Source organism: Hypanus sabinus, chromosome 8, assembly GCF_030144855.1.
Source record: "Hypanus sabinus isolate sHypSab1 chromosome 8, sHypSab1.hap1, whole genome shotgun sequence".
NCBI classification, from domain to species: domain Eukaryota; kingdom Metazoa; phylum Chordata; class Chondrichthyes; order Myliobatiformes; family Dasyatidae; genus Hypanus; species Hypanus sabinus.
The window spans coordinates 56,976,468-57,000,184 of NC_082713.1; the positions used below are offsets into that span (position 1 = coordinate 56,976,468).

The 23,717-nt window shown below is 42.3% G+C and overlaps 2 protein-coding genes across 4 annotated transcripts in view; one reads left to right on the plus strand and one right to left on the minus strand.

Annotated features, from left to right (window-relative positions):
- pla2g12a (phospholipase A2, group XIIA) overlaps window positions 1-12,337 on the minus strand; it is a 28,609-nt gene extending 16,272 nt beyond the window's left edge. The window contains exon 1 of one of the 3 annotated variants that reach the window (XR_009513565.1): window positions 2,314-11,938. The gene's annotated coding sequence lies outside the window, so the exon portion shown is untranslated. Of the gene's footprint in view, window positions 1-1,678; window positions 2,281-2,313; window positions 11,939-12,244 lie in introns of those variants that run through there. The other 2 variants (XM_059977270.1, XM_059977271.1) reach the window with 2 other exon arrangements.
- Window positions 12,338-12,507: 170 nt separating this feature from the next.
- Window positions 12,508-22,701, plus strand: pin4 (protein (peptidylprolyl cis/trans isomerase) NIMA-interacting, 4 (parvulin)). The gene is made up of 4 exons (XM_059977272.1): window positions 12,508-12,620; window positions 17,624-17,688; window positions 21,893-22,012; window positions 22,324-22,701. The coding sequence occupies exons 1-4, from the start codon at window positions 12,575-12,577 to the stop codon at window positions 22,480-22,482; spliced, it is 390 nt and encodes a 129-aa protein (XP_059833255.1). The 5' UTR covers window positions 12,508-12,574; the 3' UTR covers window positions 22,483-22,701.
- Window positions 22,702-23,717: the final 1,016 nt, after the last annotated feature.

The following is a 23,717-nucleotide window of genomic DNA, read 5'->3' on the forward strand; positions in this document are numbered from 1 at the left end:
TGTGAGCTGGAAGCTTTCTTCAGGGTTTTTAAATGAGAACATTTTGTGAAAAGATATTGCTGTTTCAACAGCAAGTAACAAGTAGATGGCGATCAATGTCTTTCTACCGTGTGTGCTTTAAGTCGAAATCTGCATTATGCTGTGCCAGAAATTATGTAAAAAAGTTTAAGCAGGAAGTGATGTTTGTACAAAAGGAACTGCACACAAAATGAACAGTGCTTCAAAAGGCAAAACAGTACTGTAGTAACATTGGTAGTGTTCTAATTTGTCTTTCATTTAAATGAATAATTTGGTACTCAGTTAAACAGTAGTTTAACTATTTTGTACCTTTTAAACTATTTTCATGAAATTTCAGCTAATTGGGGCAGCTGCTTAATTGGGACAAAACGTACTGGTCCCGATGTGTCCCAATTAACTAGAACCCACTGCAATGAAAAGTTCCAGAACACCACAATACCTGATTCCACTACATCTTAGTCTATACTATGTTTATGGGCAGAGTTGTCCTTTTATATTTTCAATGTCATACAACACATAAGCAAGCAGTAAAGCAATAAATAAACATTCCCATTTTTGTCTGCTCAGCATTGCCTTTCCTTTCCTACTTTGGTTTTACACATCCACATTCTGAATCACCACACCTAAACTGATATGCCTTGGAACATTGCATTTCTCTCTAGCATGGTATCCAAATAGAAACATCTTAGAATCATTCAACATGTCAAAGCAACTCCTAATTAGAGTCAAATTAACATACAACACAAAAAAATTTAGTGAGAATACCTATCTCCACCACCGCACTCCACCCTAAGCCCCACCCCAAGCAGTTTGCCCAGTACTCTCGTGCTTTCATAATGATTCAGTGGGAAAAGTCAAAAGAGGAGTTAAAGCCCTGGAGCAATCCTGACATTTGTGCAGAACTGAGAGAGCTCATTATTACTGGAATTATCTTTCAAAAATGTAAAATGAGAACACTGAACACAGCTACCACTTATAGTATTTTTGTCTTCCACTGAACGTTTTAAGGACAGCTTTTTCCCGTCCGTCATCAGATTTCTGAACCGTCCATGAACTCAGGAACATTACTCCACTATTCCTATTTTGCACTCTTTATTTTATTTTTTATCGTAACGTTGTATTTTTATATCTTCCGTTGCAATGGTACCACAAAATAACAAATTTCACGTCAATGTCGGTGAAATAAACCTGACTCTAATCTCAAATGGATATGCATGATCGTAACAGAAAGGGCTAACGTTCAGCTCACACCAAATATTAAGTTATTCTTAACCCGTGGGTGTTCGTGGAATGATACTGTATTTCCTACGAATCTGGGTACACGCTGAAATGTACTTCGGCTTTTGGGGCGTCTGACATCGAAAAGGGCCCATATAAAAGCAAGTTTTTCCAAAAATCCCAAATCTTCAGTACATTTATAACGTTAAGACAATGTTTGAAGGCAAGGACGGGATATGAAGTTTCAATACCTCGAAGCATCCAATATTTAGGATTGGATGAAATCTAAATAAGTTAGCAATCTGACTTCCTCAACATGAACACCGTCCGAGAAATATCAAGGTTAAATATAGTGTCTGTGCGAGACTGTAAACGAACCGGGGGACGATTCAACACAAAGCGGCCCGGAGTGAGAGTGGAATCCGTTCCGCCAGATTTTTACCTGCATTTCCCGAACGTCCCCTATGTTGACATGGCCGACAATGCGCCTGCGCGTCTTCACGCACGACATCGCCCTCACCAGGTACACTGCCCCCTGCCCCGGCTGACAAACACCCGCACCCATTGCTCATTCCCGCTCTTCACCAAACTGCAGCATTTCCTGATGATATTTCAAATTTTCCACATCTGCAGTTTCATACCTTTCTATACTGTATGGGAAATTAGTCAAATATTTAAACCCAAATGCGATGCAAGGCCATCTGTTCTGATATAAAATTATTACAACATAAGAAGTGTGTGCAGGGGTGAGCCATTCAGCCCCTCAAGTCTACTTCACCATACATCAACATGGCCACTCACTTCCTCCAGGGCAGGAAAATGTGTGGAATCTATCTCTGCTTTAAATGAACTGAGCAAAAGAGCTTTATGGGATACAAAATTTCAGAGAAAGAAGTCTAAGAGTCCGCGCACAAAAGCCCCAATAAAATCAAGCACTTATTCCCAAATCTCGGGTTAAACTATAATTTTCTGCGCCAAGACCTCAAAGTATTCTCTCCCTGTTACCCTGGGCCGCTGAGCCAAAAACCTGTCCCTTTGTACCTGAGACAGGAAAAAAAAAACTCAAGAGGCCCTTACAATCTACTTCCACACTGTCGTTTTGCTCTTGTTCATCCTGCAGGTGTTATAGGCTGTAACGATACATTTTCGGTGTTTCTTTCTCCACTAAGCTTGCTTCAGTAATTGCCACGAGCATTGGAAATTGTTTGGTTGCAGCACGCACTACAAGAGACTTGAGACAAGGAAGAAAACAGCACAGCACAAGCGCACAGCTCAACAATACAATACTGACAGTTATTGCTATTTTATTCAGCCATGCTCCCCATCCTCCGAGTCTACTTTCTAACCAGTCAAAGAACTGATGTCCGGACCCTGCATTCTGTGCGCATACCTCGCACTGTGACAAGACAAAGTCCACTGAAGCATGTAAATAAGGTGACCAAAAACCATCCTTCCTTATTTTCTTTATCACTTCCCCCCTTGCACAATGGTCAATCCCATGCGCTTCTGAAATCAGAATCGTCAGTAGAGGGGTGGGCGCTACCAACAAACCGTCTTCCATGCTCCATAAGCCTTCCAGGTTCTGCTTGGCCCCCCTTCGTCTCCACATTGTCTGTTCTGCCAAAGTTGCCTTACCTTGTATTTCAATTAGGTCCTCTACCTCAGGTTCTGGAGTTAGGCTTGCCTGGGGGGCAATGACAGCTGACGTACACCCAGACGCTTTTCTGGCTGCCTCGTCCGAAGCTTGATTTCTCTTTGTTATTACATCATTTCCCTTTTTATATGCCTGACATTTTACTATAGCCAATGCTTTAGGTTTCAATATGGCTTTTATTAAGTCTAGAATTTGCTGACAATGTTGTATGGGATCTCCATTACTTTTTTAAAAACCTCTCTGCTTCCACATTGCGAACAAATTGCATACTCCATGAGCATATGCCGAATCAGTATAGATGTCTACTTTCTCCCCTTCCATCATTTCACATGCAGCTGTCAGGGCTTTGATTTCTGCTAGTTGGGCAGAACACAGTTGGGGACAGGACTCCATCCTAATAATCTTATAGCTCGACTGATCCTGCTGCACTACTGAGAACCCTGCATGATTTCCATCATAATCCCTGTAACAAGAGCCATCTACGAACAGAACCTTTTTATCTGCATCCTCTAGTGGTTCTGACCGTAAATCTGCTCTCAATTTGGCAAATGTCATCGTCTTCCCTACACAATCATGGGGTTCTCCTTCATAGCCCAAAGGGACAAAATCGGCTATATTACTGGTAGTGCATCTCTGTATAGTTATGTCAGGAAATGTCACTAGCATCTGATACACTGCTATCCTCGCTGGCGTCAGCACAAATTTCCCTCTTTCCAGCAATTCTGCTACTTTGTGGTGTGTGTACAGAGTCACAGGATAGCCCAGGGTTACAGATGATGCCTTTTCATATGCAGAGTACAGCGCCGCCAATCCCTGATAAAAGGGTGGATACCCCTAAGCCACCTCATCTAGTCTCTTACTGTAGTATGCTATCGGCTGCTTTGCTTTTCCTGTGCCTGTCTCTTGTGTTAGAACCGCTGTGACATAACCCTCCTGTCAGTTGGATACATACAAATGAAAAACCTTCTCGTAGTCAGGCAAAGCTAATGCTGGTGCTGACTGCAATTCCTGCTTAATAGTATTGAAAGTTATCTCCGCCTCTCCATTCCACTGTAAGCTGTTCTTCAAATTTGTATGTCCTGCTTCTTTCATTATCTTTCTCAAAGGTGCCACAATCTCAGCATATTCTCCTATCCAATCTGAGCTGTACCCTGCCATTCCCAAAAACGTCATCATCTGCCCTACAGTCTGGGGTTTTGGGGCCTTACTTATTGCCTCAATCTGATCTGGTGCTATCACCTTCACTCCCTTGGATATTACCCTGCCTAAGTATTCCACTTGCTGCGTGCAAAATTGCAGTTTCTTTTTGGATACTTTATGTCCTCCATGCGCCAGCTTCTCTAACAGAGTTATAGTGTCCTGATCACACTGTTCCTTGCTGTGGGAGCAAATCAGTAGGTCATCCACATACTGTAACAATGTACTTTCCAATGGTATGCCCTCTAAGTCTGCCTTCAACACCTGATTAAAAACGTGTGGTGAATGTTTAAACCCTTGCGGCATTCTGGTATAGGTATACTGAGCATCTCTGTAAGTAAATGCAAACAGATACTGACACTGGTCGGCTAGAGGAATGCTGAAGAAAGCCGAACACAGATCATTCACTGAAAAGTAACTTGCGTCTGGTGGAACAATAGTCAAAAGCGTGTGTGGGTTGGGGACTACCGCTGGCCAGTCCTCTACCACATCATTTATCGCTCGCAAATCATGCACCAATCTCCACTTGGATTTATCTGCTTTTAAGATCGGCAGCAACGGTGTATTGCATGGACAGTTTGTTCTTTTAAGCACTCCTATTTCAAGCAAGCCCTGTACTGTCGATGCTATTCCCTCTTCTGCTTCTGGTCTTAGAGGGTATTGTGGTCTCCTGGGTGGAATTGCTCCCCTTTTCAGCCTTATTTCCACCAGACTAGCTGTTTTTATTTTCCCTCCGTCCGTGTCATGCTGTGACCACAGAATAGATGGCTACTCATCTAACCTTCTATCTTTCTGCTGGCTTCTTTCCTTTCCCAGCAATGGCATGTGTGTTTGGGGAGTTATTTCGACCTCTCTCACTGTCCCTACCATATCTACACTTACCACTATTTTAATGCAATTGTTGTCTTCCGATATCCACACCTCTGGCGTGATTTTCCTCCACACTGTTACAGTTTCAGCACTCTTAACTAAGGGTCCTAAGTCTTTGGACTGATATCCCTTATTTACCAACAATGTTACGTGGGGAACAGCCTGTATCCTGTACCATTTTTCTAAAAAGGTGTTCCACTTAACTTGTAAAGCTGCCCCTTGCTTTCCAATTATCACAGCCTCCCCTTCTAGGTGCTGTTGGGTACATGCCTCCAGGTGCCATCTCTCCTCTAACTCCCTGTTCTGAGTCTCGTCAAAAATCCCTGTACAATGTAGCTCAGATTTGGGCATTACAGCCCTGGGTAATAAAGCCTGCACGCCCTTTTTCCATTTTTCCCAGGTTTCCTGAATCTGATCTGCGATGTCTCCTATCCAAAAGACATTAGCCTTCTTGTCTTCTCGCACTATCAATTGAGCCCCTGCTCTTTCCACACTCAGCCCATTTCTGGTGCATTCTAATTTTAATTCCAGTTTCAATAAGGCATCTCTGCCTAACAAATTAATCGGAGTTCCTTTAAATACTAGCACCGGCAAAACAATTACTTTATTTCCCATTCTCAACCGCACTGGAGCTGTGCACTGTGTCAACTGTGTTTTCCCCGAGAACCCTACCGTCTTAATAAACTTTCCTGACAAGGGAAGGTGAAGGGCATACTGTGGCTGTACACAAGTGTACGTGGCTCCAGTATCCATCATCATTGGTGTCAGTTGCCCTTCTAACATAACCTGAACAATGGGTTCCTCGTCTGCCTCCCTTGTTATCATTGGGTAATATCCCTTCCCACTCGAGTTCTCGGGGCACCCTAATACCTCGCATAGGGATTCACAGGTCCACTTGGGCCTGTGGGGGCTGGTTCTTGGCTAAACTTTAGTTCCCTTCTTATCGGTTCCTGCTGGTGTGTGACAGGCCATGGTGTAAACGGACAATCTCTTCTCATGTGACCTGGCTGATTACATCCCCAGCACAATCTCTCTACCTCTCTTTCCCCCCATTTCCTCACTGGTCCCCTCTGCCCATAGCTCCTCTGTCCCCCTCCTTGGGACTTCCAGTCCTGTCTGGGCTGTTTGAATTTAGTCTGTTCCTGATAGGGCATTTGTGAGAATGCTCCTCCAAAGACTTTGATTATTGGCATGGGGTTTTCCGGCCCTTGTCTTACAGTATGATCAGTTCCTCCATATAGTGGTGCTTCATCCAGTTTGATGGCTGTACTTGGACCGGTGGTTGCTGGCAGCATCTTTTTGCTTTTCCCTTTTTCCTTCTTTTTGAGTTCTTCGAGCTGCATTTGTATTAACTTTCTTTTGCACCTCTTCCTGCCAACCTCAGCCAACCTTCATTTGTCTTTCCGGTACTTCTCAACCGCATGGACTACGTGGTCTCTAAATTCTTGTGGGGTCATTGACATCAGCCCAACCACTTCCTCCAGTTTGGATTTTACTTGCGGAGGCATTGCATCAAAAATGCTATGTCGGAACAGTGTGGTGATAAATAAGCTATTTTCCACCTCTTGCTCAGTCTCCAGTCTCCACCTTTTCAACTGGTTTTCTACGTAGGTTGCTGGGTTTTCAGTGTCTCCCAGTGGATCCCCCTTTAAGGCTTTGGGGTCCACTTTGGGTGGATAAAGCTTCCTGGGGGCCTACCATACCCTCTGCCTCACTCTGTCAAACCCGTCTCCATCAGTTCTCTGGTCGTTCGAGTTTACTATGCCAGCCATTTCCATTAGTTCATTAAATTTGGAGGTTCCCATCAACCTTATCAATAGTGCCTTCAAATCTCCCATAGCCAATAATCGTCCCACTGTTTCTTCTTCAAAGGCTCTAATCCATTTCCCTGCTCCTTCATGTAGATTGGGCGAAGTGTTTTTCAGCCCTTCTAGGTCCTGGGATCCCCAGGGGATGTACTGCACTTGTCCTCATCCTTTAACTAACAATGGCATCATTCTTCCTCCTTCTTCCCACCTGCCCTGGCTCTCCTCCTCACCTGACTCCCCATCTGTCTCAGGGTATGTCTTTACTGCCTCCCACACAAATTTTTCCGGGGGTCCTCTTCTTCCCTCGGTCTCCTTGTGGAGTCCTTCCTTTCTGTCCTGATTCAATACTTGGTTGGCCTCTGGAGTATTTTTCGCATCTCCTCTGGCAATCCCCTCTCAGTAACTTATCTAGCTCTCTCTCTACTTCCGTACGTCGCTTCCCTACCGCCTCCTTCTGCTCTTCTAGGCTTCTGCCTCCTACCTCTTCCCCAAAAATTCTCGTATCCTCTCTCTCTCCACTTAACTCTTGCTCCTCCAATGAGTCACCTTCTCTTTCTTCCTGTCCGTGTCTGTACACCTGTGGCAGGGACTCCTCATGATCCTTACTCGTGCTTGATTCCCTTCTCTCTTGTGTTTCTCCAAGACTCTCATCTCCTATCTTTTTTCCACTTCCCCTTGAATGCCTCATCTCTTCCTGCCCTGATGAGCCCCTTTCTTTTCTAGTCTGTTTATTTCTATGGTATAACCGATAATCCTCATACTCCTTTTCCTCTCCCAAGTACTTCATCCGTTCAATCTCTTCTTTTTCATTTCTCTCTTTGCATGTTCCACCTTTATCCTTTCTGCCTGTATCTCCTTCCATATCACCACTTTTTCCTTCTCGTATTGTTTTTTTTCCTTCTTGTATTGTTTTTTTCCTCCTCATTATCCCAAACTTGTACTTCTCCCTGCATGTTTACTGTTCCTGTCAGCAAGGGGCAATGCTTAAGGGTTCCTTCCTCATTATAGGGAGGGGGCTTTTCTGTTTCTGTCGCATCCGGGTACGGAGCTGAAGCCAGCTTCTCACCATACCTTCCTCTCTCTCTAACAGGCTGTTTCTCCAGCACCTTAGTGTCTTCCTCGCTTGTAATCAATATTCTCCCTGTCCTCCTCAGCCTTTCTCCCTCTGTTCTGAAGAGTTTTAGCACTTCCATTTCTCGTTCTCTTTTTTGCCCTCTTTTCTTAGATTTATCTTTTGGTTTGTAATTTTTAATTAGTGCCTCCATTTCTTCGCACAAGCTTACATCAAACGTTCCTTCTCTTGGCCATTTTGTGACCAGGTTTTTGGTTCTCTTTTCCCATTTTTCTGAAGTTTTTGTGATCTCATATTTATTTACCAGGATTTTTTGCTCAGAATCTCTACTGCCGTTCCTTTACCTGTCATGTTGTTCTCTCTTTTTAAGGTATTCCAGAGATTCACAGTTCGTTTACTGGATAATTTTATTTACTCTAATTCTATGCCTAGTCTATCGTCTATCTACCAGCGTTTTAAACTATATATTGGACTGTCCTTGTTTCCTATTCTGTTCTGCCCGTACAGACCTCTATTCAGAGCTGTATCCACAGAACTTGCTCTTTGCACCTTGTCTATTCAGACCTATATCTCTTAAGGTGGTTTCCACGAGGATTTTCTCTATTTTCCCTTTCCCTGCCCATTCAGACCTTCGTTTTATATGAAGCGGTATCCATAGAGATTTACCAACACCACGTGGAATTTTTCTTAACTTAACTTCTTATTAACTTATTTGTACTTACCCTCACTGCAGTGTTTTTGATCAATCCTCTGAGCCTCCTGTTAACCCCCAATTCTGCTAGATTCTTTGGACTGGAGAGACCCTTTGCAGTGGTTCCACACTTCTGAGACTCCAAGACCTCCCCAAAACCAACAGAATTCTTAGTCCAAATTGTCGCAAAAAGCGCTTACCTTTTGTTTGGGTGCGCCCTTTATTCTGTTAGCCTTGTGGGGGTCCCTAGAGGACTAGGAAGCGTCCCCAATCTGCCGTTTCCTTTCCGCGGGTCCCTTTCCGGTCCTGCTGCGGTCGCCAATTTTGTCGTGGTTTCTCGTGCCCCGCGGGTGACCAGGAGGCTCGGGGGATTCTTCAGGAAGTATTGAACTTTAATTTGCAAATCAAAGTTTAACCCTTCTTGAAGAATCTTCTGCATCTCCTGGTCGTTTGTGGGGCAGGAGAAACCACGACAATAGCACCGCTTGGCCTCTGAGTTTCTCCGCATGCCATTTAGCCTGAAGAATGCAGCACAAACTTTCCAACAGCTGATCGACTCTGTACTAAAAGACTTAGATTTTCTTTTCGTTTACCTGGATGATATACTTGTCACCAGTACCTCAAAATCCAAACACGTATCACATCCTAGCACACTTTTCAAGCGCTTAAGCCTTCACATCTTGCTTATTAATCCTGCTAAATGCAGTCTGGGTTGTCAACCATTGACTTTCTCAGTCCTCACATCTCTGCAGTAGTTGTAAACCCCTCCCATGGAAAGTCACTGCAATTATGGATTTCCCACCATCCAGCACTACTACAAAAGTACAAGAGTTTTAAGGTATGGTAAATTTCTATCACCGCTTCATTCAGCCGCTGAACTTATTCTCTCCCTGTATAGTGTCCTTAAAGGCAATGTTCCTAATTGCGTGCCTGACTGAGAGTAGACATGACCAGAGTATTTCATGACACCAAGCGAGCTCGTTCCAACATGACCCTATACCTGCTCCCCAACACACCTAGAAGCCATTACTACTAACTCTTCCCAGGTTGACTATGCCAGCATGGCAGCCGGCCAAACTACTGACCCAGAGGTCCAGGCTTCCTGAACAGCAGTCACGGGCCCGTGGATGACTGACGTTAAGCTCAAGGAAGCTGGGGTCTCTCTCCTGAGCAAGGCCTCAGCCGGACGCCCTCAGCCCATAATGCCCGCAAGATGGAGGCAGACCGCTTTTAACTCCATTCACAGATCTTCGCATCCGGCTGGAAGGCCTTACAGAAACTGTTTGCACTAAAGTTTGCGTGGCACGACCTTAGAAAAGACCTGTGTGATTGGAGTGCAGCCAAGTTGAGTGCCAGTGGGCAAAAATTAACTGTCACGTTCAGGTACCACGAGCACCTTATCAGATCCCTGTGCAACCTGGATGGTCCTCTTCACCCCTCCTGTGGTTTCACGCATCTCCTTACCATTGTGGACCGTAGCACCGGCTGGCCAAAGGCCATTCCTCTAGCATTGACGATGGCCGCAGATGTGGCACAGACACATGTTCTGAGGTGTTCGGTTTGGCAACACATCTGATATTTCCTCTGACCGTGGTCCCCAATTCTTATCAGACCTCGGGGCTGCGATGGCCCACAACCTCGGCGTTAGGCTACATCACACCGTGGTGTATCACCCGCAGTCCAAGGCCTGTGTGAGTAGTTTCACAGATCCGTAAAGGCTACTCTGATAAGTTTTGGCATGATCGTCTCCCGTGGGTCCTGCTGGGGCCCAGAACAGCTCTAAAAAAAGATCTGCATAGCTGAGATGGTATGCAGGCAGTCATTACGCGCACCAGGTGATTTTGCTCCTGAAGCCACAGCCACCTGGTCAGCAGCATTCTGCCCTCTTCAGAAAATTCAATTCCTTTGCACCTCTTCCTACCTCCCATCATGGTGTCCTGTTGACCTACAGTCCACCTCGTTCACTTTCATCTGCAATTTCATCTACAATTTCATCAGCACAACAACATCTCCATAAGCTCCCTTATGATGGCCCATTCTGCACTTCAGAAAGGAGACAAAAGCCTTTTATCATCGATAGGAGGAGTAAACCTGAATGTATTTTGGCCCACCAAAAGTTGGAGGGTCCCATTACCACGTCCCTGGTGTCACGTCATGATCAGGAGTGTGTCCACACACCTCCAGAGAGCCGGAGGCGCCTGCTGTTACTCTAGTCATGGAGCATGGGACCTGAGCTGGGCGGCTCGCCCAAGCTCCAGGGAGGCTCACATTGCCGGCTGTGCTGAATTCTGGGGGTTTCTGTGTAGAGTAATATAACAGACGCATAATTCACAACCACCCACATTCAGTTGGGGTTCACTTTAAGAGGCTGGTCTGACGTGATGATGTAACAACGTGAAGTTTTAACCGCACTTTATGCTCTGTGTTTGGTTGATAATAAAGGGAGTTGATATGGTGTCTCTTAAACTTAAAACGCCTCTGCCATTTTATTTGCGAAAACCTACACTGCTATGTAAAACTATACAACCAAGAAATAGCAGGCAAAAGATTGAGCATTTGAAATGGTTCTGTTCTTTGCAAAACAATGCCTACTTCAAGACTCCAATTCAGGCATAACCCTGGTAAATCTCTTCCGCAACCTTTCTAAAGCTTCCACTTCCTTCCAAATATGAGGCGACCAGAACTGAACACAATATTACCTTTCATCTAGACTAGGGGCTGTGATACCAATCTACACTCTGATTCAGGAAGGAGCTGTTTGGACACTGGGAAGAGGCAGTTGGGGGAGGGGCACAGGAGGTCACTTCTAAAGAAACAATGACTAAATTCTGCAAATTGCCGACTACAAGGAATGATAGACATAAATTGATACATTTGAGTGCAGAAATGGACGAAGAAGGAGTTTATTATGGGTTATGCTGATAATTAGATAAGAAAGCTCCAATTCTTACATATGACTGTTAGGTTGAATACGTTGGCACTTCAGCAAAGCTGTGAGTAAAATGCCATGTTATTCTAGAATTAAAACAAGCGACTGTAAAATGCACATTGGCTATTCGCTGTAAGAACGTCAGCAATTGGTGGACACATTGTTTTTTTTTTACTTATTTGCATGTTTGCTTTTGCAATATATACAGTGTAGATCAATCTAATGAAAAGTCCCATAAAGTTATTTTTAATTATGAATATCTGTGTCACAAATGAAAATGCAACTATACGGTCAAAAAATTTCAGTCTATCTTTTATGTTGTAAACGGAAATGGGAGTATAAAGCAAACACGAGGAAATGTGTAGATGCTGGAAATTCAAGCAACACACACAAAATGCTGGTGGTACGCAGCAGGCCAGGCAACATCTTTAGGGAGAAGCACTGTCGACAGAGTCATGGGAGTATAAATCTTGGCTTTAACAAAATTAGATGTACTTATCTGTCCTATGGTTCTCTCGCGATTGAGTTGCCACCGTGATACTTCCTATGCTTGAACATTAGCAAAGAAGCACCTTCTCCGCTGCCTTTGCATGTGTGACTTTTCCATTGATCCTGAGCTTCTCCGCTTGTTTTCGTTCAATCAGCTCTTCCCATTATTCCCATCAATCCTTCATTCTGCCCAGCCCTCACCTTCCTTGTCCCTTAAGCATACAATCGCTTATTCGTTAGCTTTGTTACATTGTTTTGTTTCCATCCTCTACAAAAGTATCAGAAATTCACCACGTACAGATACGACGCCAGAAGTCCTACAACTTCACCGCTCTCAAACCACTCTCGCAGCTCATGCTGGGAAAACTACAATCATGGCCCCCGGTCCTTCATCTAATGGCTGCAACTTCATGACGACTACAACTGCTTTTTCGATGGCGTGAAATATTTTTAAGAACCGTCCCATTTTACAAATGTCACACAATGCGAAAATGACCCCATTAATCTTTATATATGATTATTATCTCAGGCATTTCTTTATTTAGCAGTTGATATTTTGCGGGCATGAGTCCGGACACTTAGTGTGCGGGTCTTTCTATATCCAGGTCGGAAGACTGCTCTGTGGATCATGCCTCCAAAAGGGAAATCGAAGGCAGCTCCTAAGGGTGGGAAAGGTGTGTTTCTTTCAAAATGGTTGATATTTAAACCTGTCTTTTGCAAACATACAACGATTACTGTATTTCGTGTCTACTCACTTTGGTATATATATAAAAAATACTTTCACAATCCGTTATAAGATATAGAAATCGATGTTGATCAGTAATGGGCAGCCAGAAATGAAGAAGTGTTTATTTCTAAGGAAGTCTTTTTTTTCTCGGTTGAGGATGGAACTCAGATTGTGCTAAAATGAATGCCAAGTGACATTAATGCTATTCATTGGCAGTAACATGTATGCCCATTGAGTGTACGTTGTGTGTTGCAGTCTACATAATCGACAAATTTTGTTTTATCCATACATAGAACGCAAATAATTATTCTAAAATCATGCTAAAATTCTGTATCTTATTTTGTAGGAACAATATGTGCATAACATTTTCAACGATATATGTAATAAGATGATTTATGTGTTAGAGAATCATTCATTGTTAACCAACGTTTCTTTTGATGGTGTAGGAAGTACAATAATCTTCAGGATCCTGGAATAGCTTTGGGAAAAACTGGTCATTTGCACACATTTCATTTCCTGCTTCCTGAAAGTGCAAATGGATATTATGTGAAAGTAATTGATTTAAGTATGAACTTTGCTGGAATGACTTGGTCATTCAACACACACAAAATGCTGGTGGAACGCAGCAGGTCAGGCAGCATCCTGACGAAGGGTCTCGGCCCAAAACGTCGACAGTGCTTCTCCCTATAGATACTGCCTGGCCTGCTGCATTCCACCAGCATTTTGTGTGTGTTGCTTGAATTTCCAACATCTGCAGATTTCCTCGTGTTGACGTGGTCATTGTTGGGCCTACATTTGAAGAATACAGATGCTCACTTCAAACATCTCTTCCACAACATACATAAAAATATACCCCAAAGATTACGCTGTTCAAAATAAATTTATTATCAAAGTACATAAATGTCACTATATACTACCTTCAGAATCATTTACTTGCCAATATTTAAAGGAAAAGAGAAATGTAATTAAATTTTCCAAAGATTTCCTCATGTTTGATATATAAACTGACACCACTGTCATTGGCCAAATCAGAGGTGGTGATGAATTTGGGAGATTGAAAATCTGGTGGCGTGGTGCCACAACAATATCCTCTCACTCAACGACAGCAAGACCAAAGATCTGATTATTGACTTCAGGAAGAGGAAACTGGAGGAATTCCTTGTCGGGGGATCAGAAGTGAAAAGGGTCAGCAATTTTTAAATTCCTCAGCATTATTATCTCAGAGGATCTGGCCTGGGTCCAGCTTAAGTGAATTACAAAGAAAGCATGGCATTACCTCAACTTCCTTAGAAGTTTGTGAAGATTCGACATGGCATCTAAAACTTTGACAAACCTCTATATATGTGTGTTGGAGAGTATTTTGGTATCATCATAACCTGGTATGGAAACACCAATACCCTTGAATGGAAAAAAACAACAAAAAGTTGTGGATACAGCCCAGTCCATCATGGGTAAAGCCCTCCCCACCACTGAGCACATTCACAGTGCTATTGCAGAAAAGTAGCATCCATCATCAAGGACACCACCACACAGGCCATACTCTTCCTGTTGCCATCAGGATGAAGGTACAGAAGCCTCAGGACCCACACCACCAGATTCAGGAACATTTATAACCCCTCAGCCATCTGACTCTTGAACCAGTGTGGATAACTTCATTTAACTTCACCATCCCATCACTGAACTATTCCCACAACTTATGGACTCATTTTCAAGAACTCTACACGTTCTTGGTATTTTTATATTTATTTTTACTTATTTATTATTGTTATTAGTTTTGTATTTGCAGAGTTTGTTATATTTTTCACTTTGGTTGCTTTGTTCATCCTGTTTGGTGTGGTCTTTCTTTAATTCTATTATGTTTCTTGGATTTACTAAGTATGCCTGCAGGAAAACAAATCTCAGGGTTGTATAAGGTGACATATGTACTTTGGTAATAAATTTACTATGAACTTTTTGAAAGACTTGACAAACAAGCAATGTTCAAAAGAAAACAAATTGCGCATATAAAATTGAAACTGAGAACTTGAGTTGTAAAGTGTCCTTGAAAGTGAATCTGTAGGTTGTAGAATCAGAATCAGGCTATTATCACCAGCATGGGTTGTGAAATTTCTTAATTTAGCAGCAGTAGTTCAATGCAATACATAATACAGAAGAAGAATAAATAAATAAATAAATTACAGTGTATGTATAATATTTTTAAATATGCAAAAACAAATAATATATATTAAAAAAGTGAGGTAGTATTCATGGGTTCAATATCCATTTAGGAATCGGAATGCAGAAGGACGGTTTTCTGGTATCAACCTGGGTCATCAGCCTTGATTGCCACAGATTTAGCCTTCACCAGACGATGGACCTCTGGGTTCATCCATGGCCTTTGGTTTGGGAATGTACAGCAAGTCTTTGTAGGCACACAGTCATCGACACAGGTTTTAATGAAGTCAGTAACAACTGCAACATACTCATCCAGATTCGAAGATGAATCAGTTTAGAGCGCTGGGTAATTAAGTTATCCATAGTGGTTCAAGAGCCTGATGTTTGAAGGATAATAACTGTTCGTAAACGTGGTGGTGTGGGACCCAAGGATTCTGTACCTCCGGCCTGATACGATCAATCATGTATGTAAGCTCTGTATGATTTTTAAACCTCGTATGCAGATTCTTTGAATGTGAGGGGCTTCAGTCACCAGTTTTTGCCCATGGGTATAAGTAGAGGGCAATGTTTTTAAGTAGGTTTGAGAAATAACATGCAAATAGAAATATCTTTTTTAACTCACATCAAGGTAATATACAGAAAAAATCAAAATTGAATGCACTTAATTCAGTCAGAACTACATATTATGTTTTAACAGAAAAGAAATGAAACCAATTGTTTTGCACGATACGCAAGTTGGAGTTAAAAATCCGAAGTCACAAAAGATTGTGGTGGTGGCATCCATCGGTCTCGAGAGACAATGGATCTGCGCCTGGAGTTTCCAGGGCGCAGGCCTGGGCAGGGTTGTATGGGAGACCGGCAGTTGCCCAAGCTGCAGGCCTTCCCCTCTCCACACCACTGATGTTGTCCAAGGGATGGGCATTAGGACCCATGCATCTTGGCACCGGTGACATCGCAGAGCATGTGTTGTTAAGTGCCTTGCTCAAGGACACAAACGCGCTGCCTCAGCTGAGGCTCGAACCAGTGACCTTCAGTTTACTAGTGTGATGCCTTGCCCACTAGGCCACGCACCAACACAAAAGATTACAAAGATTGTAATGAAACAATACAGTGGTTTATTCCCTTTAAGAGACATTAATACATTAACACCTAACATTGTTATTTCTCAATCACCACTGCTTTGTTAGATTCACATTAACAATGGCATTTGTGCTTAGATCCTGCAACAGTAAAGGGATCTGTCCACGTCAGCCATGAGGAATTTGGGGTTTTAAGTTCAGGATTTTAATGGTTCATGAATCCCTTTGAGCTACGAAGCAGCGTAATCACTAAATGGGGGGAAATGCAGGATACAGCAGGTCAGGCAGCATGTGTGGAAAAGGGTGCAAAGTTAACCTTTTGCAGAATTAGGAAAGAGAGAAAGTTAGTCTCACAATGCAGCAGGGCGGCCAATTCTGATACAGAGAAGCAATTAACCTGAATTTGTGAGTTCACTATTGAGCCTTGAGGGCTGCAGCACACTAGATGTGTCGTTGTTCCTCAAGCTTATATCGGGCCTCATTGTAAAAATCCAGGAGGCTACAGACAGAGTCAGCCAGAGAATTAAAGTGACAGGCAAGCTGAAGTTCAGGTTTGCTACTGCAGACTGAACGAACATCGATAAGGCTTCATTGTGAGTGTGGAATGTGGTGGGCCTGATTGGAAAAAGTGTAGCTGCTTCTTGTTAGCGTCCCTGGATGATGGTAAGGGGAGAGGGAAAGTGGCGTGTGGTTCACCTACTGCATTTTCACGGAAAAGAACCCTAAAAAGGAGAGTGGCTGGTCAAGATGAAAAATTGAATGACAGAGTCCAGGAGGGAATGATCCTCTGAGAATGCTGACAGGTTGGGGGGGGGGGGGGTTGGGGGGAGGTTGGAAATCAGACTGGTGGTTAAATGTTACAATTAGGCCAATAATAATTCAGCAGACCTCATCAGCTGTGATCAGGCTGTTTGATCCAGGGCTGTGATCATGCCCTGTATATTGTTTGGCAGACACTTGGATGCAGTAATATTCGGTGGAGAACCAATAGGGTAAAATATAAAGTATAATGTCAAGATCCCAGCGGTAACTCTTTAAATCAGATAGAATTCATAACTTTCAATATCAATGTACTCCTCATTTCGTTATGATTAAATTATAAAGGTGGTAGTTTATGGGTGTTTGATCCATTTGCTGTTGTTAAGAGATTTTAATAAGCTCATTTTGTGTGGGAAGTACAAAGTCTAAATGGGAATCCTGGTTCTATTTTATAATGGGTGAAAGTAACTGATGCAATTCATCCAGTTTTTTGTTGGCTGCAGTCCTAAAAAATTCCCAGCTGTCTTCCTGCAAGTATCTCCGAATGAAAGCTTACTTACTGTTTAGAATCTTTTCCCTCAGAGTAATCAAGTTTTCAATTAGCTTTATATCCATATGCAAAAACAGGAGAGGTACTATGGTATGGAAACTGGTTAACAAATTATTTATTTATTCTTTGAGCAGATAGCTTATTACGGGTAAAAAGTGATGTGTCTTCATAATTCAATTACGCTGCTACTCAATGATTCCCTGTAATTCGGAATTATTAATACCTTAAAGACAAAGAAATTGGTCATTGTAAATTAACTAGAAAGGTTAATTGGTCATTGTAAATTGTCCCATGATTAGGCTAGAATTAAATCAGGGCATTACTGGGTGGCACAGCTCAAAGGACCAGAAGGGCCTATTCCACAATGTATTTCAATAAATAAATACATTCTATTTTTATGTCCTTAAGGTGCAGCTGGCGGTGATAATGCCGATAAGAAAGATAAAGGACCCAAAGGGGGTAATGCAGTTAAGGTAAATAATCAAATCCTATTGTATGCCTTTTGTTTGGGACCTGTGCTCTTAACTGATTTCATTCCTCCCCCATCTTCTCCGAAGTTAAAATAAACACTTGTTTCTAATCTGTCCCAGTTTAGGTGAGGGTCATTGACCTTAGCGGTATTTCTTCTATTTCCTTCTCCATTGATGCTGTTTGATCTGCTGAATATTTCCAGCATGTCCTGCCTAAATTCTGTCAGCATGTTGATTTTGCACTTGGGGTGAGAACATGATTAGACCTGGTAAACCATAAATACCAACATCCCTGGTGCAGACAAAGCTGCTCCCTGCCCTCACCTTGGGTTCTCCATTTTGCTAATTCCTCTGCATACTGTCCACTGATTATACAAGTTAAATCAATTCAAAGGGAGATAAAGTCCTGGCCGGAAGGAGCAAGCTCAGCATTGTTTTGAAAACACAGACTGGAACGTGTTCAGGGAAGCACTTACCTATAACATCGATGAATGTTCGAGAGCTGTGACTGGCTACATTGAGAAGTGTGTCAGTGTTATTAAATGCATCTGTGTGAGGAAAAATCAGAAACAAGGGCTGAGAGCTGAGGACCCGGCATGGCTAGGGGATGTGGATTCTGCCTTCTAATTGGGCATTAAAACAGCAAGAGGTGCACTTTCCCACAACATCAGGAAGGCAAAAGGAATTATTCAAAGCGAAATATACAACCATTTCTATGACACCAGACGGCAGGGCATTCAGACCATAAGGCCACCCTGTGTGTCATCGACAGTGGTATTTCTCTTCCTGATAAGCTGAATGCCTTTTACTCTCAGTCTGATGCATGGAATAATGTACCCGTGAGGAAGCCCCCCCCCGCCCACCAAAGGAGCAGGCACTTTTGTCTGCCCACATCTGCTGTATGTAAGACCCTAGCCAGGGTCAACCCATGTAAAGCTGCGGGACCTGATAACATACTTGGTCAGGTACTGAGGGACAGTGCAACCCAGTTAACAGAGGTTCGAACAGTCATCTTCAACATCTTTCTGGAAGAGTCTGCTGTTCCCTCACGCTTCAAGGCAGAATCATCATTGTGGTGCCCAAGACTACCATCCAGAGGCACTGATCTCAATGATAATGAAGTACTTTAAGAGGCTGGTTATTAGTCACATTAAATCCTATCTTCCTGCTACATTGGACCCTTTCCAGTTCACTCATCACTCAAATTGGCCCACTGATGATGCCAAAGCTTCTGTACTCCTCTCTGTCCTGTCCCACCTGGAAATTGGTGCTTCATGTGCCAGGATGTTGCTTATCGGCTTCACCTTCATGCTTCATACGATCATCCTTCAGAAGCTGATGAGTAAACTGTCCTCGTTGGGTCTCAACATGTCTCTCTGTAACTTCTTGACAGAAAGGCCGCAATCAGTCCATGTTGGCAGAAACATTTTGAACTCCATGATACTGAGCACGGTGATCCCCAGGGCTGCGTGCTCACGTTGCTGACACGTGACTGCATTGCTAGATCCACTTCTGCACATACACTGTTCTCTGTGGAAAGAGTTACAAACACTGTTTCTGGGAGTGTACGTCGCAGGTGATCTCACCTGGTCCCTCAACACCACCTCTTTAGTTAAGAAAGCATGGTAGTAGCTCCACTTCCTGAGGAGGTTGAGGTGAGTGAGGGTCCCTTTCTACCCTCCTCCCCCATTTTGGAGTAAATTTGCGGTATTGGTGTTTTTATCAATGTTACAAAGGGCATCTTCATTGACTTTGAGGGGTATTTTGAATCTTGAATGCACTGTCCTACCACCAGGCATCAATGTTGCTGCAGTACCTGATGATGCTGCAGCAATAGCAACCCCTCCATCTCCCCTAACTTTAGCGAGGATCAAGTTGATGATAAATGTCCTGCCCGTTCCTCTTGGTGCATCAGTGAAAACCATTGAAGAGAGATTCCTTTCCAAGCAATTGCACACATATTCATATACTTCTCTTTGCTCATTATTCAATAGGGGCTCCTTCTGTGAAACAAATTCCTGCTGTTCATCTCTGCTGTATTGCAGTTCACACAATAATTCCAGATTGCCAGCACTTTGAGTAATTGTACTGTTTTTTGGTGTTGGCAAGTTATATTCTTCAAGTATTTTGCCCAAGTTCTCTTGGAAATACAGAAGAAATACAGAAGAGCTTGTCTATGATGCCTCTCATCGATCATGATATTAGGATCATTGATAGTTCTCCTCTCCATTTGTAAGAAATCCTCAGACATTGCATTCTTGAACTGGTTCCATAATTGCTGTGGATTGTTGACTTCAGTGTTTGTTAGCAAGACAACAAACAAATCTTTCATTGCTCTGGGCATTCTTGTTATCTCCGCTTCTTCCATAGTTTGCTGCCAAGGATCGTCAGCTTGCAACAATCCTCACTCTCTACAGACATCTTTCAATGATGTAAGGATATCTCCATTATGTGTTTTCAATGATTTGAAAGATACCGGTCCCTTTATGTGATGAAGAATAAGTCTCAAATAGTAGAGGTCACCACTTCATGGAGAAACGGTATACACTTGACCCAGAACGTTTGCTTCAAAAATCCTCGAGTAATCCTCCACTCTTTTCCTCATTCTCCTTCTTTCCCATCTCTTATTAGTCCAACTGTAGAATCTGGGAATATCTGCACAGTACAGGGTTCTTGCAAGTAGATCGCGAGTACAAAGATCCATGAATTCTGTTAAAGTGGTTCTTGAAATATCATTATTCAGTTGCACAGCAGCATTATCTCGAAAGAATACTTGGACCCGATATATCTGCCTGTCAAATACTGTGTAATTTCGTCTTCTCTATTCACTCCAAAAATTGCCTGATCACTCAAAGATGGGATCGGGTCTGTGAGCATCGTGAGGCGCTGCTGAGGCTGGCCATGCTCATGCATCTTGGTGTCGCGACCCGATTTCCATGATGGCTGACATCGGATGTCAAGTCAAAACAGGGCAGTTGATTTTGGCAAATGAACAATTTTATACAAATATATAACCCTGAATTTTGCCTGCATTCTGTAAGTTAGTGCATTTTAAGTCGATTTAGCCACTTTCCAGATGTGAGTAGTGAGATTACTAATTCTGTGGTAACTGAACCACTTCACCATTGATCTTTCCAGCTTCAGCTGGGATACTGCCTTCTCATTTAGCCTTGTCTAATCTGAGTTAAAACAAGACCTATTCAGCTGCATTGGTCACAGGGTAGTAAGGCTGGATCAGAACAACTGCCCTATAAATTCCTCCAAGCTCAGTGGAAGGGTAACTGAACCAGTGTCAGGGTCATCTCCTGGTACCATAATCCCAACTTCTATTTACATTCAGTAGGGTAGACCATGTGGCTTGTATATCGAACACCAGACTCCCAAAACAGACTGTTCTCTGTTTTGAGTTCTGCCATGGGAGGAGATTACTGGCCAGACAAACAAGAAGCCCTCAAAGCTTCGTTGAAGTATAGCTACTTCAGTGATTCCTGAGAATTGTTGGTCCATAACTGCCTAAAGTAAAGAAAAGACGTTCAAGATGGCGTTTAAAACCTTGAATCGATAATTCAGCCTATGCAATAGAGCCAGCTGAAAGCAACAATGGCATCAATGCTAGGCATATTAATAATATTAAAGTTGCATGGGGAGCACATAGAAGTCCTGCTTATGCGGCAGGAGTTAATCATTTCAGAAATTACCCAACTATTCTGTCCTATCAAGCACCTCTTGTCCCATATGTATATAGAACTTCAACAGGCTCCCCGAACCCAAAAGTCAGAATGAAAGTGATTCATAGTGTTGTACAGAGAAGCAGCTTGGAAACAGAATCTTTAGTCTACAAGTCTGCACCAACTACCATGCTTCTATTTTTACACTAATCCAATTTTATTCACTCTGTGTTCCCACATACTCAATCATTTCAATTGCCCAAGAAACAGGATCAATCATATACAGGAATTCTGGTTGATTTTTTTTGTTAACTTTTTAATCTGCAATTCCAGGAGAATTAATCTGGTTTCTATATAAAATAATGTTTAAGGAAATCTGAGCTCAGTGCTCACTCGTCCTGTTCTGTAGGACTTGGTGCTGAATTTGATGGTATATTTACCTACAATTCCATCAGGAAAGTTTGCGGTTCAATTTTTTTTTTGTTCAACTTTGATTTTGATTGTCTAGTGGAAGCATTACAGTATTTATGTTGTTGCAGGTAAGACACATCCTCTGTGAAAAGCACAGTAAAATCATGGAAGCCATGGAGAAGTTGAAGTCGGGCATGAAATTCAATGAAGTAGCTAGTCAATACAGTGAAGACAAAGCCAGGCAAGGAGTAAGTACAAAACAAAAAATATATGAACATCAGATTCCTTATGGTAGTATGCTGGTAAATTGTAAAGATTTCTGAACTGCCTTGATATGAAATGTATATGGCTGCAATGCTAGTCAAGAGACAAGTTTGTGTTTGCTGACATTTCAGTGAACCTGCATAACTTTATTATGATGTGTGTTTAAGTTCACAATTAGCAGCCTAGTTATTTGGGCATATTCACTGCATCAAGACCTGAACATGCTCATTAAGTGTTTTCTTTCAATGTGTTTCAAATAAATGGCATGTGTGTAAATAATTGTTTCTATTTTTAGGGTGATCTGGGCTGGATGACCAGAGGTTCAATGGTGGGACCCTTCCAGGAAGCTGCTTTTGCCCTCTCTAACAGCACAACAGATAAACCCATATACACAGACCCACCTATAAAAACTAAATTTGGTTACCATATAATCATGGTTGAAGGAAAAAAGTAAAATAAATTTATTTTCATTTCTCAGAAAAACCTTACCTGTTTAGACACATATTAGTTTTATTGGTTGTAAAATTAAATTGAAGAATGACTCCCTTTGTATATCCTTTTCTTCATGCAATAATTACTTTTATGCAACCATTACTTTTTATTAGAGAAAAGCCAACAGTTCTGTTTTTTAAATATTCTGATTTAATATGTCCAAATAAAAAATTAATCATAATGCCTGTATTGTAAATATGGTTTAAAGTTATCATATTTGTCAACCTTGATTCAAAATGAATTCTCTCCTTTGGATTAATAATTTACTACATCACTTGAACATTGTGAGAGTCTATTGTCTTATCTGCTATCCACTTCTGAATTCCATTCTAATCTTCCCTTCAGCAATTGATTGCTTTCACACCTGTCATATTGGCACCAAAATATCTTAATGCAAACAAGAAAAGAGCATTATTAGAAGGATCAAACTCTATATCAGCTATTTGAATCTAGAATCAAGACACATCCATTCTCAGGTGCAGTGGTTAGAACTAAAGACCTGCTGTGTAACTCTTGCATATGGCTAAAGATTTGCTTCATAAGCAGCATCTGGAGTGACCTAGAATATTGTCAAATGATATCAATCGATAAAGGAGTAGCCATCTTGGTCCATCAAGCCTGTACCACCATTCAATAAGATCATGGCTGATCTGGCCATGGACAGCTCCATCCAGCTGCCTTTTCCCCCAGAGTCTTTAATTCTACTGCTATGAAAAAATCTACCTTATTGTCTTAATTATACTTAATGAGGTTGCTTCTACTGCTTCCCTGGGGAGAGAATTCCACAGATTCACTACTCTCTGGAAAAACATCTTCTCTTCATCTCCTACCTGTGTGACATTACCATTACTAGGGAGATGTTTCTTGGGAAACTGAAAGATCTGAAGGTAGGTAAGTCAACTGGACCAGATGGTGTACACCCCAGAGTTCTGAAAGAGGTGGCTGTAGAGATTGTGGAGGCATTAGTAATGATCTTTCAAGAATCACTAGATTCTGAAATGATTCTGGAAGACTGGAAAATTGCAAATGGCACTCCACTCTACAAGAAGGGAGAGAGACAGAAGAAAGAAAATTATAAGCCAGTTAGTCTGACCTCGGTGGTTAGGAAGACATTGGAGTTGATTGTTAAGGATGTGGTTTTGGGGTACTCGGAGGCACATGATAAAATAGACCGTAGTCAGCATGGTTTTCTCTAGG

Coding starts and splice junctions, on each gene's coding strand:
- pin4 (XM_059977272.1), top strand. CDS start 12,575: ATGCCTCCAAAAGGGAAATCGAAGGCAGCTCCTAAGGGTGGGAAAG. Junction 12,621..17,623: donor AGCTCCTAAGGGTGGGAAAG/GTGTGTTTCTTT, acceptor TATGTCCTTAAG/GTGCAGCTGGCGGTGATAAT. Junction 17,689..21,892: donor AAGGGGGTAATGCAGTTAAG/GTAAATAATCAA, acceptor ATGTTGTTGCAG/GTAAGACACATCCTCTGTGA.